Raw genomic sequence first — 22909 nt, 5'->3', positions numbered from 1 at the left:
ATTACTTCATTTATAGCGCCTTTCCAACAGAAAGTCAGTTATACGACATTAAGTTTGGGCCTAGCAGTTGTAAATATTGGTGGGGATTGCATGTATTCACAGAGTATAAAACACAGTTGTGTGAGAAAGTAAGTGCACCCCATGGAGATGTTGACTTTTTCAACATAGAGTATATGAACAGAAAACAGGAGATTGGCATGCCAAGTGTGCCTACAGATAAAGGTGAGAAACTTGAATAAAGAAAAAGAAACAATTTGACTTTTCAATTATTTATTCAGCAAAAATATCAAAAGATGTAATGGGGAAAAAGTAAGTCCTCCCTTGGCCTCAGGAGCTGCTATTGCCCCCTTCAGCTTCTTGTAGCCGTTTTGCATTGTCGCCCATCAGCCTCGGATATCAAAATTCCATGCAAAATTCTTTCACTTGCAACATGTTTTGGGTTTTTCTCGCATGTCCTGCCCATTTCATTTCAGCTTTTTATATTAATATATATTGATTTTAATTGGAAACAGATAACATTCCATACCGTCACGACAAATTTGACAAATCAAAGCAAAATTCGACCCCCACTCAAGAGAAAGAGAGAGGAGCACCAGAAACTGCAGGCTACTCAGTAAAAGGAGCAGGAAAAGAAGGGTCTCCTTCTCCCCAAAATGGAAGCTCATTGTAAAATGTGATTGATTAGATCCTGCCATACTTTAAAAATGATTTGTGCAGATCCTCTAAGTGAGAATTAGATTTTTTCCAATTTCGGTCACCCACTGACTTAAGAGTGATGTGGTGGGATTCTTCCAGTTGAGCAAGATAAGTCTATGTGCTAGTAGTAAATGTAAAGGCAATTATAGTTTCTTTGTCCTTCTCCTCTTTAAGCCCCTCTGTAAGCCCACCCAAAACAGCTCTTAATGGGTTAGGAGGGATTGTGGCACCAAGGCTGACTGGTAGGCATGCAAAGATTTTTGTCCAAAATGTTGTTAATTTTGTGCCCACCCAACTGCAGCTCAACTGCCACATTGCACAGGTTGAATCTCACCCTGGACACATTTTAGGCCATTTTAAATGAGATAAGTACACTCAATAGAAGATTTTAAGTTTAATGACTGAATGCTTTACACATATGGAGCTCGACTGTGTTCTGTGCACTCCACTCCTTTTCTGAAATATTGAGTGACAGATCCTCTCCCCAATGTACTCTGGGATCTTTGAAAGGAAGAGACTTTTATAACTTGTAGAGACACTATCTGAGTCTTTAAGAATTCTTCTGGAATAGCAAAGTTTCTAGCTTGAAAGTAGTCGAGGAATTGTGTTGGTGAGAAGTTGTATTTGAGGCGTAATTGTTCGTAGGATGCAAAGATATTATCTACCATATGTACAAGTCTCAAAGTGTTTTAAACTCAGACATTCAATAGTATGTACATTTGAGAGGGTGGAAAAAGGTGGCTATTATGTAGACGTGCAACAGATAAAAGCTTCTCTGTCTTAATGTGCTTCCTACATCGGTTCCATATTCTGAGAGAGTGAAGGGTAATTGGATTTTTTAAGTGTAATGATGGTAGTTTGCATTAACTGGGACAGCAGAGATGGGAATATAAAGAAGTACTGCAAGATTTTATTTCTGTTGCAGACCAGGCTTTTGGATATTCATCAGTCTGGGTCGATAGCTTGTATATTTGCTGCCCAGTAATAAAACTGAAAATTGGGTAGTGCCGTGCCACCTTCTGCTTTAGTAGGTCATTGTAGAGTTTCCCTTTGGATGCGTGGATGTTACAGAATCCCAATAAATGAACTTATAATTGAGTCTAATTTCCTAAAAAATGAATTTTTAATGTATATGGGACTGCTTTGAAATAGGAAGAGCAGCTTGGAAAGGATGGTCATCTTAACAATGTTGATTCTCCCTGCTAACATAAGGTGGATGATATGCCATCTAGACACATCTTTTTTAAATTTTTTCCATGCAGAGAGCAAAATGTTGTTGAAAAAGAGCTTTAAACTTACTTGTAATATTTACTCCTAGATATTTAATCTGATAAGATACAGTAAATGGGAAGGTGTCCAGTCAGATATTACATGCTAGAGCATTCACTAGAAAAAGCACACTTTTATTCAAAGTGATTTTAAGTCCAGATATCTTCTGAAAATCTGCTAATGCTTTTAGGACTGCTGGCACAGAATGTTTTGGTCAGATATATACTGTACACTTCTGTATCATCTGCATATACTAATATTTTCTGTTCAAGTCCTTCTCTGCAAATCCCCTTTATCTCTGATGCATTTCGAAAGCACACAGCCAACGGTTCAATGTCAAGTACGATGTTCTTGTTTGAAGATATCTGAAATAATGTTGTTAATACAAACTGAGGCTTCTGGACTGGTATAAAGTACTTTGATCCTTGCACGTCTGTTTGGGCCAAACCCAAATTGTGCAGTGTGGTGAACAGGTAGTCCCATTCAATTAAATCAAATGTTTTTTCTGCATCTAAAGATACAGTGGAACCTCGATTCACGAACGTCTCTAAACACGTACAAACCGGTTTATGACCAAAACGTTTGCCAAACTTTTCACGATCACACACTCAGTATACAAACAAGCCAGTTTCCCTTTAGGTTTGTGTGCGCCGATGATTTCCGCACGTGTTCAGTCTCTCCCTGTGCAGCAAGCTAGAGAGAGAGAGAGAGAGAGAGAGACACACACACACGAGAGAGAGAGAGACACACACAGGTGCTCGAGAGACACACACACACACAGGCGTGCGTGTTCATTGTTGCAATGTTACTTTTCTTGGTTGTTTATTAAATTATGGATTTTTCAAATTTTTTTCCCTGTGCTTAAAACTCATTAAAAAAAGGGTTTTTAACGAGCGGTTCGTAGCACTATAGCACAAACTCTTGCAGTGTTACTTTTCTCTGTTGTTCAATGTTTTTACATTTAGTTTACTATTACGCTGTGCATTCTATGGTATAATTAACAATATTTGTGCTTAAAAACTTAAAAATATATATATTTACATACAGTTTGTATGGTATGGAACGGATTAATTGTATTTACATACAATCCTATGGGGGAAATTACTTCGGTTCACGACCAAATCAGGTTACAACCAGAGTTTTGGAACGAATTATGGTTCCACTGTAATAAGATCTCTGTGGTGTTATACATAATGGGTGAATATATTATATTAAATAAAAATCGAAGGTTAGAAGTTAGCGTCTGCCTTCAATAAATCCTGTTTGATCCTGATATTCCAGAAGGAAGCACTTTCTCAATCCTTTTGGCTAGAACTTTGGAGAGTATCTTAACACCGTTATTCAGAAGAGAGATTGGTCTGTATGGTGCACATTGTAGTAGATAGGTAAGATGGTAATTACTACTTGGTGAAGAGTTTGAAGTAGATTTTTTTTCATTTTTAGCTTCTATAAACGCTGCTAATAATAGCAGAGCTAACTTATTTGAGATTTGTTTTATAAAATTCAACTGGGTAGCCATCAGGGCCGACTGATTTTCCCACTTTGAAGTGAGTTTATTGCATCTGGTAATTCTTGAAGCGTCAGAGGTTTATCCAGTTCTGCACCACTTAAGAGCATCTAGCTGTGGTATCTCTAATGCATCAAGAAACTCATTAGATGGTGTCTTATCTTCTGTAAACTGAGTAGAATATAAGGACTTATAATACTCTCTAAATGTGTCAGTTATATTTTTATGGTCAATAACATTATCTTCTTCTGTGTTGTTAATTGCTGTTATTGCATTATGGGCTTCCTGCTTGTGGATTTTTTGGGCTAAGATCTTATTGGCTTTTTCTCCGTGTTCATAATAATGATGTTGCGATGTAAAGATAAGCTATTTAATTTCTTTAGTTGTCAAGAGGTTACATTGCGATTGCAAAAGCTGTCTTTTCCTATAGAGTGCCTCATTTGGAAACCTGGCATGTTCTTGATCTATTCTGGTAATTTCGCTGATTAACTCAGACACCTTGGTTTCCAGATGTTTTTTATGAGAAAGACATTAAATGATCTGTCCTCTTAAAAATGCCTTCAGAGTTTCCCAGAATATACCTGCTGAGACCTCTGAGGATGTATTTACCTCAGGAAAATAATCGATTTGCTTGGATATGAATTCTGTTCAGTTCTCGTCAGCTAATGACAGGGGGTTAAAACACCAGCTACGAGATGAGTGTGTAGGACACAGTAATATAAGCTCCATGATCAGAGGGGCTTGTTTGGAGATTACGATAGTGTTATACTTACAAGATTTGATTGTGGGCAAAAAATGATTGTCTATAAGGAAATAATCAATTTCTGAGTAACAATGATGTATGGGTGGGAAGAAGAGTATGCACTTAGGTTAGAATTTAGAGAACCTCCATGGGTCAGATAAGTTATTGTGTAATTATCTTTGCAGTTTTAGATGTTATCGCCATTGTATCTGAGGATCTATCCAGGTCTGGATTAAAACACAATTAAAGTGTTTGGCCATTATAATTTAGTGAGTATTAACATGCATGGATGCAAATACATTTTTGAAGAAAACTCTATCATCCGTGTTAGGTGCATAGATATTAATCTAAATCATTTTAGTATTAGATAAATTGCCTGTCACCATGACATATCGCCTTTCAGAATCAGATATTGCATCTAACACTACAAATGGAATAGTTCTGTGTATTAAGATTCCCACACTCCTGGTTTTCTTTGTATTGTCGTAAAAATATAGGAGTAAAAAATCTGGCCAGACAACTCTCTTTACAACCGAAACTGGTCCATTCTTAATAAGCGAGTCTCCTGTAAAAATACTATCTTGGCATTTAGACTTCTTAAGTGTGAGAGTACTTTCTTTCTCTTTAATTCATGATTGAGACCCTTGACATTCCAGCTCACAAAGTGCACTATTTGGTCATGGAAATACTTCTGAACTTTTCTTGATATTTTGTAGTCTTAGGTTAAAGTAGCACATTGTGCATATGATAGCTTTGACAGAGAGTTTATATTATTGCCAAGTGATATAGCTATGGAGCATATTATTATGTTGTCACTGATGGTTATTGGGTATAAGGGATACAATAGAAATAGCAATGCTCTCTTCTCTTTTTCTCGTACCCCTGCAAGTGAGGCAAGCCACACTTCATGAAGTCCCAGTCCTCTGACATGTCAAGTGAAGGAGCACATCTTGAGCAAAATGAACCCCCCAGCAGTGATGTGAAGAATGTTAAAGCTGAGATATCTTGTGAATTTACAGTCCAATTACAATAGACTAACAGACTAATGACAACATTTGAATGGGACTCAAATCAGGGCTTGGACTTGGCCAGTTCATAATCCTCAATTTCTTCTTTTTGAGACTTTTTTGGTGGATTTGCTAGTGTGCTTCTGATTATTATCATGGTGTAAGACCCATTTTAAGCTCAAGTTCAACTTTGGATAGATGGTGTGGGAGGAGATCGGGCATCCTGGATGAGATGGGGAAGAAGCCATTACCCGGACTGGAGGCAAGTACAAGAATGCAGACAGATTGGTCAACGGTGCAAAAAAAATAACTTTGTACCTGTTTGGTGTAAGTTAGTGGTGGGACCAACAGAAGCCGTGAGTCGAGAGTGGCTTCATCCTCCATATGCCAGGTGGCAGTGGTCCTTGTTTGAGAACCCTTTGAGACACCCACAGGAGTGCTTGGGAGTTGGAGTCCAGAAATGCAGCCCTGTCAGGGTCCCTTGGGATTGAGAGATGTTGCTGTCAGAGGAGGACCTCCCTACTTTCCTTATGGCCCGGAAGACATGGCATGCCACCGGAAGCATTCCTGGGTCTGACATTAAAGGGAACCTACAGCCTTACATAGCTGAATCAGAGTCGGGAGGCAGCAAACAACACTCAGCTGTAGGAGAAAAGGAGGAAGAATTGTGAGAACTGTTTGATTTATTGCAAACTTGTGACTTATTACTGGAGAGGGGATTGGGAAGAAGTGCGTGGAGAGAATAAAAAGCCTTTACTAGATCCTAATAAAGTGTGGTGCCTTACTGTGTATGTGGTTTGGGGCTCTCCAGAGCCCCCTCGTGGTCCCAATAGCCACAAATTCTCCTCGAGCACACTTTGATAAAATGCAGAAGTCATTGTTGACTTGATGGCTGCAAGCTGCCCAGGCTCTGAGACAGCAAAGCAACCACAAACCAGAACATTTCCATCACCATGCTTCACATCTGGTATGTGGTTCTTCTCCTGTAATGCTGTCTTTGGTTTACACTAAATGTGTCTTCAGTTACTGTAGCCAAACAACTCCACAGCACACTGTTCCAGGACGCCTGGTCTTCACCTAGATGTTCAATGGTGAGCTGCAGTTCTAATGTTCACTTTAGACAGCAGGGTCTTTCATCTGGCACACCTTCCAGGCAGGTCCAATTTCTCCAGTCTCTTTCTGGTTGTACAGTAGATGTTGGTACTTTGACATAATTCTTTGCCAGAGCTACCTGTAGATCTTGCAATGGCATTTTGGAGTTCTTGGGGACATCTTTTAGTATCAAATGGTCCGCTCTTGGGCTGAGTTTACAGGGCCGGCCTGTCCTGGAAGACACCCTAATCCTAACCCTGGACAAATTGTAGTCATTTGAAATGGACGCCACTTATGGATGATTGATTTTAAATATTTTGTCAATCTTTTTAAGGCCTTTGGTAGACTTCTAGACATCCACACCTTCTTTCTGAGGGTCTTAGAGAGCTCTTTTGATCTTTGCCTGATGACAGCACACACGTCAATAGCAAAGAGAAGAGCAGACCCTCGATCCCTGCGGTTTAAATAAGGCGGTCAGGTCCACCTGCAGACTTCCTAAGGAGGACCTAATCATTGGCACCTAATATGAAACACCTGACTCTAATTTTATGGATCTCAAGAGCTGCTAAATATAGATGTGTGTTCACTTTTTCCATCTGACAGATGTGCATTCTTTTAAATCTAGATTACGAGAATTGTATGTGTCGTTTCTTTAAGGATATCACCTGTACCTGTAGGCCCTGTTTGCCTGAAGATCAATTGTCTGCCTGTTGAGATATGCCGAAAAAGTCCACACTTTGTACGGGTTGTGTGTGCTGACCTTTTCACATGATTGTATCTTCGTATAGAACTTCAGCCATGATTTGAGCAATCTTCATTTCATATAGTGCCTTTCAATAGTGAACTCCATCCCCAAGTCCAGATCCAGATCTATTATATGATTGTTTTAAGCAGTTGGATCACAGGCGGGCTTTCCGACTGGCACGGGGTCTGAAAGGGCATTGGAGATAGAACTGAACCCACAACCACAGGGCAGAGGGTCCAGTTCCTTATCCATTATATCATGCCACCTGCCTCAGATGTTCTCATCATCAAAAACAGAGAGGATGCAGAGCTGAGCCTTAGATTTCTTTAATTTATACATCAAATGTGTTTCCACCCTAGTTAGCGGGTCCCGGCTGTCAAGTCCAGTTGAACAAATCAGCAGTGAAGTGACGCCATTGCATTCTTGTGTTGCAGGGATCGGCGGACTCCTACACTAGCCGTCCATCTGATTCAGATGTTTCTTTGGAGGAAGACAGGGAGGCGGTGCGGAGAGAAGCAGAACGGCAGGCCCAAGCACAGCTGGAAAAAGCAAAGGTAAGACCGATTGGGCGAACCAGGGGGGACAGGATGCCACCAAGATGGCCGTCATTGGGCGTGTCACATTATCAGGAATTCCGTCAGTGAAACCCAAGGAGGAGACTTCTAGGGGTGGAGTGCCATCCAGGTGAATAGGAAATCAAGGAGGTTCTCACCAGTAGGTCTCCGCTGCTTGGCTGGTTTACATGGAGTGTGATGTTATGTGACAGCAGGGGGCGCTGGGGGGTCTGGAATGGAGATTCAAAAGGGAACTTGAACTCCGATGGAGAGGAGGGTTGAGGTTGTGGCATTTGGTCCAAGTCAGAAGGCCATGTAGGGCAATGGAGGTGACATCTGATGTTGTATGCTTCTATGTGTTAACTGTGGATTCACTTGCATATTCGGACCCTTCACCCTGTTGCAGACTTGTGCTAAAATCATTGAAATTCATTTTTTTTCCCCACTCATCCAGCAACACTCCAGAATGACAAAGAGAAAACTGGACTTTAGACATTTTTGCAAATTTATTTTAAACAAAACACTGAAATATTCCATTGACTCGAGGATTCAGACCCTTCACTCATCACTTTATTGAAGACCCTTCAGCAATTCTAGCCAGCGGTCTTCTTGGTCTGACACCACAAGCTTCACAGCCTTGGATTTAGGGATTTTCTGGTGCTCTTCTCTGTAGATCTTACATTTACTTACTTGGCTGACTCCTTCACCCAAGGCGACTTCCAACCTTGGACACTCAATCAGTTCAGTTTCATTTGGTTTTCCAGTTGGATCACAGGCAGGTCAAGTGACTTGTTCAGGGTCACACTGGTGTCAGTAATGGGATATGGTTTGAAGTCCACACTGCCTACTCAAATTCTGTCCAGTTGGCTGGAGACCATCAGTGGACATCTCCAGAGATGTTTGCTTGCGTCCAAATCCAGCATCTAGCCACTGAGTTGTCCCTAAGTCACTCCTATGTTCACTTTCCATTGTGACACTTCAGCTCAATCTGAGGTCCAGAGCACTCTGAGCAGATATTCATAGAAGATATCTCAGCACTTTGGTCCATTCAGCTCTACTTCAACCCAGTCTAGTCTCGCCATCTCTAATGCTGCCACCATCATGCTTCACCATTGTGCTGCTAATTATGCATGTGATGTACAATGCCAGGTTCCCTCCAGACATGGAATGGCACTTATCTTGGTTTCTTCAGACCAGAGATTCTTGTTTCTCATCCAAGTCGCCTTCCAAGTGTCCTTTTAATGAGGAGAGACTTTGACAGGCCACTCTGTCATAAATCAAAGACCAGTGGAGTGTAAGAGTGATGGTTGTCATTCTGGATGTTTCTGCAATCTTCACACAGGTTCTCTGGAATTCACTCATCTGATCTTTGGTCACATCTCTTACCAAGGTCCTTCTCCTGGCCTGGCGGTCAACTCTAGGAGGAGACATGGTTGGTCCAGACTTCTTCCATTTAAGAATTATGAAGGTCACTGTGCTCTGGTGAGCCTTTGGTGCTGCAGGATTTTTTGATTTTTACTTTTGTAGTTTTTTTGCAGTTTTTTGTACTTCCGTGTTTTTCCCAGTTGATTCTGGGGTCCGTCAGCGGTGTGTTCTGCTCCTACTCTGTTCAATGCTTGCATGACTGGGTGTTGAGCAGAATCATGGAGTCCACTGGCTGGGGGACATCTGTTGGCGATAAGAGATTCGCTGATCTTGACTTTGCTGATGATGTTGTGATCTTTAATGGAGGCTCTGATCGGGGGTCTCGAGAGACTGAGTGAGAGCTCTGAGTGTCTGGGCTTGCAAGGGTCCTGATAAAAACCAACGATAAAGGCCTTTAATGACCTCTTGGGCATGGCCATCAGCAGTGTGTCTGTCTACGGAGAGAGTTTCGACCTCGTCATTGAGAGGTTTACTTACCATGGTGGTGACATTCATGTCTCTGGTGACTCTTCCTATGACGTCAGTACACAGATAGAGAGACCATGGAGGGTCATGAGGTCACTGGAAAGGGGTGTGTGACACTCCTGATATCTGCAAAAGGACGAAGGTCCAAGTCTGTACAGTCCTGGTGCTTCTTGTTTGTGAGACATGGACGCTATCCAGTGACCTGAGATGAAGACTGGACTCCTTCAGTACTGTGACTCTTTAAAGAATCCATGACTTTGTGTTGCTCATGGAGTCCTGAATGAGGCACATGACCTGCATTGTGAGGGAGCGTCATTTACGGCACTACTGCCATGTGGTACGATTACCCGAGGGTGACCCGGCTTATTGCTGAGGACCTAAGTGGCTGGACCAGGGCAAGGTAATGCCCATATAACACCTGGCTGTGGCAGATGAGGGATCATTTCTGGAGGGTAGGACTGGACCACATGTTTGCCTGTGGGGTTGCTAACCAGGATCCTGATCTGTTCCATCGTATGGTGGGTGTGGAAACGGGCTGTACCAGTGCCTCCTCCCCAACCTAACCTGACTTGTAGTTTTCCTCAGATCTGAGCCTCGACACAATCCCATCTCTAAGCTCCGCAGGAAAGGCTTTGGACTTCATGGCTTCATTTTTTGCCAGTCAAATGAATTGACCACAGGTGGACTCCAGGAAAGGTGTAGAAACATCTCAAAGATGATCAAGAGAAAGGGATGCACCAGAGACAGACTTCAAGTGTTGGAGCAAAGGGGCTGAGCGCCTGGATCAGTTTAATTGTTCAGTTTAAATCCATCCAGCCAGCTGGAGCCAATCCCAGCCAACACAGGGCACAAGGCAGGAAACAAACCCCATGTAGGGCGCCAGCCCACCACAGGGTGTGCACACACCCACACACCAAGCACACACTAGGGACAATTCAGGATCGCCAATGCACCTCACCTGCATGTCTTTGGACCTTGGGAGGAAACTTCAATTTATAATTCTACTAAATTTGCAAAGATTTCTAAAAGCGTTGTTTGCTTTGTCAATCGGAGTGTTGTTTGATGAGGGAAAAATGAATTGAGACGATTTTAACTCAAGGCTTCAACGTCACAAAATGTGACAAAAGCGAAAAGTCGGAAGACTTTCTGAAGACGCCGTATGTACATGTATAGGTATGATAGCGAGTGTGTGAGAGTGCTGTATATATAATGGCCTGCAGGGGGAGTCCTGCACGTCAAACCTCAGACTAAACTTTGACAGACCTGGTAGTTCAAGCCCCGCCCACCCCCAAAAAACTATTATGCACAAGACAAGCATTTAAAATGTGCTGACTTAAGTGAAACGAAAATGAACTCCATCCATTTCCCTTTCATCAGAACTGTGTGGTCACCAAACACTTTTGAAAGGGATCAGGTTCTATTCTGCAGTTTATAGTGCCTTTCATCAGCACACATTATCATCAAGTACTTTAGAAAGGGGTCACGTTTTATATCGTGCTTTTCATCCTAAACGTATGTCCTAAGTGCATTAGAAAGGCATCAGTTGTAGTCGGGGCCTAAAGTGATTTCAGCTATTTAGTCATTCAGTCACGGGTGGATTACGGGGTCCCTTAGTAAGATGTGTGTCGGTCCAAGAGGCGAGTGCCGTCCCACTTCAAGCACCGATCGTAGATGTGCCTCCTTAACTTGCACTGCCGAACAGAGGAACAGAGAAGCACCTGCCGAGTCGTGCGCGCCGTGTGCAGATGCGGATTGTGCGCCTGCGCGAAGCTCTGTAGTCCCGGCAGCTCGTGTCTCCTGTACCTCGACATCCTAATGGCTGAGCGAGGAGACGGACGCTAGTGAATGTACAAGTAAAAAAAATGCCAGCAGCTTAAGTAGAAATCAACGAAAGAGCAAATGACCTCCCTGGGAGACACATACGGGACGGTGAATACACGCGCACTCGGGGTCTCCGCCACACTAATAACTTCACAGCTGCACTGTCTGCTGCCTTTCTGTGACGCGAACATTTACCGGCCGAACGCCGGCGCGATCCGCTGTCTGTCTGTCGTGTTCGCACGTTGCCAAAGATTTTAGCTCGAGACCTCCGCACATAATCTCAGATCTGCGCCGGTTGCTTCCTTGCAAAATGTCCTGTTTAAGAAATGTGAACTCCAGTTAGCTAGCAGTCGCACATCAATCGAGGCCATTTCTTCATCCCTGGAGTTGTGGCTATGAAAGCCATTGAGTCTCCGCAAGCCAATTTGGGCTTCGCTTTTAACTACTTGATATTCTAGAACGTGTAAATAATTCTGTACGCGGCTAATGCGTGCAATTACATTCCATTATCACTGTCCTTTTTAATAAGATTTGTTCAAATATAAAAGAAAAAATGACGGGATGTAAATGTCACAGTGGATGGATGACATACCGAGCCTTACCCGGCTGGGAGGCCATCACAGTAGGACAGCTTGGATGGAAGCACATCCCGGATGATTCCTTTTCCTGTTCCCAGTCGGGGTGACAAAATAATTGATGGACTGGGAGATACGGGTTATAAAGAGCAGCCATTCCTACCAGTACATTAGGTGGCAGTGTTCTCCAAGGCTGCCCCCCGCTTGGACACCCAGAGGTCTGCATGGGCCATGTAGTTCAGAAACACAACCCTGTTGGGTTCCTCCAGGGGGCGCTACTGAAAAAAAACTTCACTGCTCTATGAAGCTTCCACCTGACCCTCCAGTGCTTTCTGTCTGTAATCCTAATGGCACCACAAGTCAAAGAGACCATCTTACCTCACTGTTGAGTCAGAGTGGGCGGAAGAGGACAATAATTGCTGAAAAGAATGAAGTAAGGATGGACAGACAGTATTGTGATTATTTGATTATAAGACCCTGCAAAAGGAACAGTATATAATTAAAGCACTCTTGATTTGAACCCAGGACTGAGTGGGCTTAACTGTGTCTGAGGTTCGGGCTCCGTGGCACCCTCTACTGGCCACACTGCACCCGAATGTTGTGCTGTGCAGACATTTTCTTGCTGTTTCTTGTCTCTCTGGACTTCTGAATTTACTCTTTTTGTCTTTACTGATGGCTTCATTCTTGCTGCTATGTGTATTTCTTATTTTTGATTTATTTAATAAGCAACACCATTTTTGCCTTCTTTTAAATTGTCAAAGTAGATGCTCTGCCACTTTTTATTGTTCCCCATTTGTGATGTTTTAATTATTGGAATAGCACGGTGGCACAGTGGTTAGGGCTTCTGCTCCGTTGATTTAAATTGTTAAAAGAAATTCAGTTTTGTTGAGTTTTAATTAAAATTCTATTTTCTAAATCAGTAATGGATCGTGTTTGACTTTTGCGGGGTGCTATATATCTGTAGCAATGCTTGAAGTAGAAGTATATTACTGCCGCTACTGGGATAGGCTCCAGCAGACCCCTGTGACCCTGTTCAGGACAAAGTGGGTTAGAAAATGACTGACTGACTCTGTTTATGGTGGTACGGTAATACTGAAGAGCGGGGGGTCCCTGAGATGGTCCAAGCACTGAAGTGGTACACTAACGAAAGGTGCCGTCACTCGATGTGGAAATTGTAAGAGGTGCTGGTGAGTAGCCATGGAAGATTCTTCATGAGAAAAATAAAAATTCAGTCCAACGTGCAATGCACGTGCACGAGGTGTATTTCATTTTTATTATATGGTAATTAAGACCACATCAAGTAAATAATTGATTGCTTTTCACTGCAGCACACAATTTTGTGTCCATTTTAAATGCATTGTACAAGCGCATTGCACTGGAATTCATGTCCATCGATTGTATGTCGTACAGAAAAGCAAATGTATTGCATTTCGCTTAGCGGCCGCACCAAGTGGATTGCATTTCGATTCAATAACAGGCAGTACTGTAATCAGCAGAACTGAATGTAATCAACTGACCAATCGGCGTCAAGGGGCGGGGCGAGGGGCGGGCCAATCACGAGGGTCTTCACCCAAGTAAAGAATAACATGCGCTATTTAAACAAATTGCAATTCAAACTTCTCGCCGTTTTGGCGAATCCCGCCACATTTGCGACATTTAATGCTGGCCGCCAACGCAGAAAATGTTTAGAAGTGGAACGCCACTTAATCCCACCTGTTGACACTGAGCGCTCGTTTGATTGCATTCAGTTTTGTTTTGTCACGATTACCGCGGGGTCTCGAATCGAAATGCAATCCACTCGGAGCGGCCGCTAAGTTAAATGCAATCCATTTGCTCTGCGTTTCGTCGGGGAACCCCCATTTCTGGACATGAATTCAAATACAATACGCTTTTGAAACGAATTTTAAACTGACATGAAGATGTCGTGCTATGGTGAAAAACTTTCAGTCAGTTGGTTGGGATGTTGTAAAATGAGGACGCGATGAAACCGTGCAAAATAAAACGCACCACGTGCATCACATTGCAAGGCAGTTAACACGCTGGATTGCATTTTACTTTCGCACCAATTAAATTCCGGCGCAATGTCGTCTTTACGGCTAATCTTAAAGCCCTCCAGCCAGACTGCCACGTGCTCCCATCGCCTCCTTCATTTCTTTCCCTTTATTAAATGTCAATGGATTCGCGTTACCTTCTTTCACCTCCCTGCTTTCCACCACACGCTCGAGCGGACGGCCCTTTGAAGCCCGCGCGTGCGTCCGTGCGCCGCTGCCTGTGACGCTGATGAGGCAGGCCCTCTGTTGCCATGGCGACGTGTCGGCGCGAGCGCGCGCTGCGCGGCACGGCCAGATGTTATGTAACGTCTGTGACCTCAAAGCGCCGCCTCTGGAAGGTAACGGGAGTGCCAGGGGACCTGGACTTGAACACATTGACGTTGAGGAGGAGGTGGGAGGGCTGGAGTGTGACTCTGGTTTTTAATGAATTCAATTTTAAATGGCTCCTGTCTTTAATAAACACGTTGCAGCGACTGTCATATGGTACCAGCACCAGCCCACCTTTGTCTTAGTTCTGCAGTCTCTTTTGTCACCTAAATATACTTTGCCCCTTTATGCAAAGGGTGACATATAGTGCCTTTCAAATTACAAGCCATTTACAGCCTCTATTACCTTTATATAGTGCCTTTTGGGGTCGACCTCTATTAGAGGTGTTTTACATTTTTATTCATTCGGTGCATTTTACTTAACTCAGTGAAGCACAAGCCCACCTTAGCAGTAACTCCAAGATGTCTGAGCCTCTCAAACTCTGTTACAGTGCACAGCACTCTTATTCCTGCCTTACTGATGCCGTCAGTCACCCTGCTCACTCCATACTCTCTCTATTCATTTTTCTAATATCTTAATTTGCTGTCTAGATGTCAGGTATGTGTGTATGGGAGCTGGACCTGTCGTGGACCTGTCATGGACAGATGACCCATCCAGAGTCACCTCCTGCCTGACTGAGTGCTAAGCACCACCAGCAGCCTTTTGGATTCACCGTATTGAGGTCAAATCCTGCACCCTTCTTTGTGTCATGTTGTCCCTGTGCCCTGGGTATGGTTATGGGCATGAGTGCCATCTGGGTGGGTTACAGCCTTGCACCCAGTGCTGGCAGGAGAGGCTACAGCCCCCCACAGCCCTGAACTGGAATGCACCAATCAGAGAATGTTATGTTTGTAAGCTCCGCCCACCGTCTGCAGCTTGACCTCCTTGACTTCCTCAGTTTTTCACGGACTTCTTGTCTGGTGAGCAACAGAAACTCCCAATGCCCACCACAGCTGTCAGATGGTGCCGTCCATCTGAGCTCTCCTCTGTCCGGGTCAGTTACTGAATGTTTTGATGGATCAGGCCAGCTGTTCCTTTTATTATCCTATCAGTTTTACACTGGGCTGTCATTCCAGTTTTCCATTTTTTTTTTTTCTCCTTCACAGCTCACATTTCTGGTGGGTACAAAGAAAAAAAAATCAAAACTAGAGACTTTTTTTTTTAAGCCTTGGGAATTAAACTAAATTTTTGTATGTCAGTCCTAAAATAAGCATCGCATCCTGTTGGCAGAACTAGAAAATGACGGACGTCTAAGACGGCAAGCACTGTGGCTTAGTAGTTAAGGAGCTGGACTTCACACCCTGAGGCCCGAGCGTTCAGTTCCCACTGTGTGACCCTGAGCAGGTCGCTTCACCAGGCCTGTGTCTTCAGTTGGAAAAACACAAAAGAAAAGGCACCTTGGATAAAGTCGTCAGCCACATCCATCCGTCCATCCATTCATTTTCCAACCTGCTATGTCCTAACTACAGGGGTCTGCTGGAGCCAATCCCAGCCAACACAGGACACAAGGCAGGAACAAATACCCGGGCAGGGTGCCAGCCCACTGCAGTCAGCCATATAAGTAAATGTAAATGCTGAACTTGGTGTGAGGTCCACCTGTTAAACAGTCCAGTGTTACTTTACATCGTGTGACCAGTGGGTAGACAGCAAGGAGCCAAGGGTACCCCATTTAGGCATTGTGCCAAACCACAAACCAACAAAATAAAGCACTTTGGTGCACTTGGCACGAAAATCAGACATACGGAGTTAGAAACTTAATCAAATAAATGCAAATTAGTGGGAGCTCCGCCTCTGTTGTGTGTTGGGATCACTTGATTTTTATTGGGGGGTGGAGCCTGCTTGGAACTGAAGGCGGGGTTAGGCTTCTTCCTTGAGCTGCCTCTCCAAACTGCAGAGTGTTAGTGACAGCGCCCCCTCTCGTCCTGGGGTGGCACGGATTACCTCGACAGATGTGGGAAGATGATCTCCAGGCGCACGTGTGTGATAACCGCACCTTTCACAAGTTGAATTGCTCGCTGGTCCTGTTTCGTTTCAGTTTCTTTTTGTGGATTTCATTCCTGCCAGTTCTTCCTTTTTATTAGGAGTGTAAATGGAATCAAAGGGGTCCTCACCTGGGAGGTGTGCTGGTGGCACTGCTGACCCCTGCAGGAGACATCAGGTGAGGTCTAGTTGGCCGCCATTCTCTCTTTCTAATTGTGATCTTCAGGGGGTGCTTCCTGCAAATGCTCCAAGTCGAGATGAGGCGGCCATGTTTAGTCAGTCACATGATATTCTGATTTGCATAATGACATTTAGATGATTGCAAATCGAAGAACGAAACAACAACAGCAGCAGCAGCAGCTTTGTCTTTTGTGATCCTTCTGCTGCTCTCCTTAAATATCTGGGAGCTCCCCGTCCTGCCCTTCACGATCGCTGCTGTTCTGAAACAGTCGGTTTAATGAAGTGGTGTTGGTGGCCTCGGCGGGTAGTGATGTGAAATGTCACCTGAGACTCCTGCTGGCCCACAACAGTTCTTCACTTTTAATAAATTTGCAGTCTTTGGGAGGACAGGTGCTCACTTTGTCATGGTGGGTTACAGAGGGCCAAACTGGCAAGTCAAGCCATTTAAAATTCAATCTACGACACAATAAAGTGTGCAGAAAGTGAATCCACGGTCTGACGCCTCTGTCCACAGTCTCTTATCTTGGTGATATTTTTACACGTAATGCCACAGGCAGATGAAGTGACTCACTCAGTGACGCAGAGGTGGGAATTGAACCGGCATTCTTGGGGTTTCAGGTCCCGCTGCCCTTTTCACACATCACTGGCGCAAGTGATAAAACAGTGTGACTCGGCGGTGGCAGCGGCCTGCCTGCTCGTGTCTCCGGTCGCTGACTTTTCACGGTGACCCACTGCAAAGAATGAAGTGACGTTAATGCTCCGTGACGCAATGACAGACCGACGGATCAAACCGGAGCTTCACGATGGACTTCTGCACCACACCATGTAATGACCTTCCCTTTTATCCACGAACCCGCCACAAGAGGGCGCACTATGCTGCATCCAAAATACAAATTAAAAATAACAAATAAAATATCAGACATTGCAACCTCATAACACAAAACTGACATTCCTTCAAATGAACAGAAGAGTACAAGACTCCGCCGAAGCAGTGCTGTGAAAAAGTATTTGCCCCCTTGCAGATTTCCGTACGCTTCATTGTTTCTGATCTCCAAACATATTTAGTAGAATACAAATAATAATAACAATAAAAATTCAGAGGGCGGCGGTGGCATCAGTGGTAGTGCTGCCTCAGGACAGTTACCCAGACCGGTTCGCTTCAGTAATCCTCCCTGATTCTAGTTTGCATGTTCTCCCCGTGTCTGCGTGGAAGTTATCCTCCCGCAGTCCAAAGACATGCAGGTTAGGTGGATTGGCGATTCTCAATTGGCCCGTGTGTGTGCTTGGTGTGTGGGTGTGTTTGTGTGTGTCCTGTGGTGGGTTGGCACCCTGCCCAGGATTGGTTCCTGCCTTGTGCCCTGTGTTGGCTGGGATTGGCTCCAGCAGACCCCCGTGACCCTGTATTCGGATTCAGCGGGTTAGAAAATGGATGGATGGAAAATTCAGAGGTGAGCATCAGTAGGCTTTGTGCCCCAGGACATTACCCAAACTATTCTCTAACATTTCAGTAATCATTTATCACTCTGATTCTAATCTTTTGGAACATAAAATAGATAGCAATTGATGAGAAGAATTTATAATGAATTCCACAATTACAGTATTTGCCTTAATTCTTGAAATATTACCAAAAATTCATTTGACGGTTCCTCTCGAGTGGCACTTTCTCTTGCACGACTTGGCTCAAAAAAACTAATCAGCACATCGCCCTCCTATTTTCCATCCAGCTGATTTAGCGCTAGACCGTCCTCAAGAAACACACACACGAGAGCCATGGATTGGGACCCGAGTGCAGCAGGTGACATCTCAGCACCACACCGGAACATCTTGAGGTTTTGAATGGTGGCTGGAGTGCCAATCCTGCTACTAACCCCCAAGTTTTCCAAAAACAAATGAAGGTTTTGGAGTGGCTGAGTCAAAGTCCTGAGCTGTTGTGACGAGACCCTCATTATTGAAAACCCTCCAATGTGACTAAATTCTGTACAATACAATACAATACAATACAATTTCTTTTCTTATAGCCCAAAATCATACAAGAAGTGTCACAATGGGCTTTAACAGGTCCTGCCTCTTGACAGCCCCCCAGCCTTGACTCTCTAAGAAGACAAGAAAAAACTCCCAAAAAAGGTAACAAATGGAAGAAACCTCAGGAAAAGCAGTTCAGAGAGAGACCCCTTTCAAGTTACATTGGGTATGGAATGGGTGTCAAAACGAAAAAGGGAGTCAATACACTACAATACAACACAATACAATACACAGAAGAAAACACAAGTCCTACTCATCCATCCATCCATCTATTATCCAACCCGCTGAATCCAAACACAGGGTCACGGGGGTCTGCTGGAGCCAATCCCAGCCAACAGAGTGCACAAGGCAGGAACCAAACCTGGGCAGGCGCCAACCCACCACAGAAGTCCTACTCAATACAATATAATAGTAAAATAAAAATATTACAAGTACGGAGCAGAAGTCAACAGTAGATGACATCCCATAATATGATTGGGATTTGTTCAGAGAGTTTTGGAGACCTCGGCCATCAAGCTGCCTCCCCCTATTGGCCATTCCACACCTGAGTCAGCGCTGGGTCAGCCAATCTGATGACAGGACCCCTCTTTCATGATTCCTGTGATCCTCCATCAGGGATGACTTTACCACAGGCAGGCAGAACAACTTGGCAGGTGGGCCGTGGCACCGAGTGCCACATTTGAGTACTGAGAAGAGAAACGGAACAAATGAGGGTTAGTAACAAATTCTAACAATCATATTACTTCATGTTTTAGTGCTAATGACAGTCTGTACAGTTAATCAGCAGCTCTAGTCAGGGTGTGCTAAACTGAAGTCGTGAGTCTTCAGCCGGGATTTAAAAGCTGAGACCGAAGGGGCATCTCTTATAGTAGCAGGCAGACCACTGCACAGTTTAGGGGGTCCTGTAACTAAAAGCTTGCCCCCCTATTATTTCATTAATCCTTGTAATCATAAGCAGACTGGCCTCTTGAGATCTTAATGTGCGCTCAGGTAATCTGAGGTCTGTCGAGAAGGCTGAGCCCAAATTTCTCCACAGCGCTGCCACTGACTGATCTCCTGTTACCAAAAGTGTTTGATTGCAGATGTTGCTGCTCAAGGTGACACAAGCAAGCATTAAGTTTAGGGGGCGATTTCTTTTTCACACGGGTGGCAGAGGTGTTGGTGATCTTTTTTTCTGTCATTAAATCAAATGATCATTTTCAAAACAGTGTGCTGTGTCTACTCAGGTTGCCTTTCAGCGTCTTGAGCATGGAAAAGGTGCTATATAAATAAAATGGGTTTTTATTATTGTATTTTAACAAATGTGAGTGGAGATCAGAAACAATAAAGTGTAATGGATAAGCAGACACTCCCAGAGGAACTTGGGAAAGACGCTAATACTGCTTCACGTCATAATTGTTATTATTTTCATACTGCGCCTTGCGGGATGAATCAAAACCCCCCAACACCCCACCCTCATTAGCAGGTTTATTTACAGGCCCACGGGGAGCCAGCAGTGGCAGCATACAAACGTTATAATCCTTACATTTATATAGCGCCTCGCACGGGGTCTGCCGCCTCCAGAAGTGCGCGCCTGTGCAGTTCTGTGGACGTGCCTGAGGTTGGCGCCCCCGTGTGGACCTGATCAGGCGGCGCAGGCAAGCATTCTCAGTACCGCCCGCTCTCGCGCTTTCCCGCAGCCGAGAAGGACGTCGTCTTCGTGTCTTCTGCATTTCTTTGTGTGTGTGTGTGTGTCTTTCTATTTTTAGCGTTTCACGTCTCCGCCTTCCCCGCGATCCGTGCGATGCGATTGATTAGGCCGTTTGGCGTTCAGCTGATTGGATTCTTCGCTATTGGCTCATCTAGAAACAGATCAACGGTAGACTGAAGTGCCGCGTTTCTCTCACGCCTGTGGCGTTTAGTGAATCTCTAAAATAGCAAAACCCCTCGGTTGTCCGCGTTCTCACCGAGGATGAAGCCAAGAAGAATCTTGAGACCCGGGGGTCGAAAAATCGGGGAGGGCTGGTAGACAAACCCACTCACCGTCAGACAGGACGGTCTTCACACCTCAAGGGCATCGTCAGCAACGCGTGGGTGGGCAAAAAAAAAAAAAAAAACTGGAGCGGTGCAGTATGGGCGAGCGTCTCCACTGGTGGGCTTCTGGGGCCGCAGTGATGTGCATCTGCGGTGTGAATCTCCGTCCGGCGACCCCACAGTTTATGAACGGGCCGAGAATGTACAATAAACACCAACGCCCACCAGCCAGGTGACCGACAAGCGAATCGTGCATTTCTACGGAGCTCGGAAATTGGGCGCCCTGAGTGGAGCCGGATTAAGACCTTCAGAGGCCCTTAGCAATTCAAAGATGTTGGTGCCCCCGTATTTGTGACCTGCACCCCCTCTCAGTGGATGATTGAACGGGACAGCCGACCTGCCCAGGTGAAAAGCGATCACGTGAGCCTCGGTGGACATTGTGCCAGTTACCAGACTGGAATTCTGTTGTGTTCCAAGATATCGTTAACCTTTATTATTCCTATTTTTATTATTGTATATGCTGTTTAAGTATGTAATTTGTTCATTTAATGTAGGCGCCCCTTTATGTGGACCCTTTCTCAGCTGCACAATCACCAGTTTTGCACCATGTGGCCAACAGTAAATCAGGCAATAGAAAATTTCAGTGGTGCCCCCGTTTCCCTTGATGCCCTCATGTGCTTATTTTGCTTAATGGCTAATCCGGGCCTGGCCTTGAGGGGCTACACAAATAAGGGACGCAGCTCCTTCAGTTCAAGTCCCACGTCCAGATTGTGTTTGTGAAAGCTTTGCACCCTCTCCCCGTGTCTCCCGTTTTCTATCGCATATCTGAAAGACGTGCGTGTTACGGGGGATCTTTGTGTCCATGATGTACATGGTCTATCGTGCCAAGCCCCCTGATTGTCCACTGTGTAGTCCTGTTGTCCACTATATCTTATCGAGCACCTGACCAAAGTGTATAAAGAGGCGTGAAACCCCAAGGGGTGCACGGGACCCACCCTTCGTTTTTTTAACCTTTTATTAAAGTCAAATGGGGGGCAAGACTGGCCAACCAGCGGAGTAAGTACTCCTTGTGCACCGGACTGGTTACCATCCCGATAAACTCAGGACCCTCGGGACCCTGAACCAGATTAAACTGGTCTGACAACGTGACAGATGTTGTCTTCTAATTGTACTACTTGTACTAAGTGTGCAGATATATAGTGCCTTACAAATCGGGTGTCGCCCTACACACGCACAAATGTGAAAGGAGCTCTAAGAGAGATCGCGCCGAGGATTTGGGAGCTGGAGGTTCAAATGAATGTGTCTTTCGAACGTTTTTAATTATAGACCCCGTGTTTCTTTTCCTTACATTCCGTTATTTGTCCCAAGTTTGGATCATTTGCTTCTCAGGTCTGCACTCCTAAGTGAGGATCAATCAAACCTTGTAAAGAAAGTGATGTTGAAATGTTATTAAACGAGACCAGGATTACCAGAAACTGAATGGCATTGTCATGCAGGGACACGACCAGCAGGTGGCGCTCACACCCCAAGGCTGCAGTAGAACCCCTGGGCACTGACGAAGGGGTGAGTGCCCAGATTTCAATGGAGGTACAGTACCTCTAAATTAATATGCAGTATCCTTAGTGCTGGGGGTCCACAGTTGCTGGTCTTGGGGGTCACCTGCTGTTCTTTCCATTACTTGGCTGTCTTCTGCCTGAGGCAGTTTCTTATTCAAGTCCCACACTGGCACTTTTGAAGTTCGACTCTTTTCTTGATTTTTGGGCTCATCCAGTGCCTCGTGACTGAAGTGAGGTCACCAAACAGAGTGGCAGGTAATCACATCTTTGGAGCGAACCCTCCAAGGGCCCATGGCCGTAGTCTTCCTCACTTCATGGAAGGGAAAGTGTGGAGATCTAAAGAGTGAGAGGCCACTGAGTGGAGGGCAGTGCCCATATTTAGGCCCATTGTGGGCCCATTCCTTGTCATTTAAGGTAAGGAACAAGCCAGCGGAGGAGGCGGCAGCGTGACTGCTACTCCATTCCGACTTGGGCAGACATGATGAACACTCCCTCTGCTTATTTGTTGCTTTAAATCACTGGATCAGAGCCCAAAACAGTGGGAAGGAATGCCAGGGAAATATTTCAGTCTTGGGCATCTTTGAGTTGGTGACCACGAGTGACCTCTCAGTCCTTTGTTTCTATTTTCAAGTATGCCGAGTGCCACTCTCTTGTTTGTTTTTTCTAAATTTCAGCTTTGCTTTTATGTCCCTTGTCTCACCCACTGGCCATCAGAGTGCCTTAATTTAGCTCCCGGATGACGATCTTCATCGGCCGGGCATTGCAGCTCTTCATACCCAGGCTGGGGTCCCTCCTCAGTGTCCTCTCAGTTGTTCTCCATTTTCTGCCTGCTTGAGACACACAGGGCTGTGGGAGCTGTAAAGAGCACATGTGTGTGGCGCCCCCTACAGGATGGGCACCATC

General features: G+C 44.7%; 1 protein-coding gene across 4 annotated transcripts in view; it reads left to right on the top strand.

Moving 5' to 3' along the window:
- Positions 1-22909, top strand: part of LOC120530097 (voltage-dependent L-type calcium channel subunit beta-2-like) — a 250777-nt gene that overhangs the window by 159074 nt on the left and 68794 nt on the right. For all 4 annotated transcript variants that reach the window (XM_039754262.1, XM_039754264.1, XM_039754265.1 and 1 more), the window contains one exon: positions 7493-7612. In XM_039754262.1, the coding sequence (XP_039610196.1) occupies positions 7493-7612 (120 nt within the window). The remainder of the gene's footprint in view (positions 1-7492; positions 7613-22909) is intronic.

This window comes from Polypterus senegalus, chromosome 5 (genome assembly GCF_016835505.1).
Source record: "Polypterus senegalus isolate Bchr_013 chromosome 5, ASM1683550v1, whole genome shotgun sequence".
Taxonomy (NCBI): domain Eukaryota; kingdom Metazoa; phylum Chordata; class Cladistia; order Polypteriformes; family Polypteridae; genus Polypterus; species Polypterus senegalus.
The sequence above is the reverse complement of the archived record's forward strand: the minus strand, read 5'-3'. Positions and strand labels throughout refer to the sequence as shown.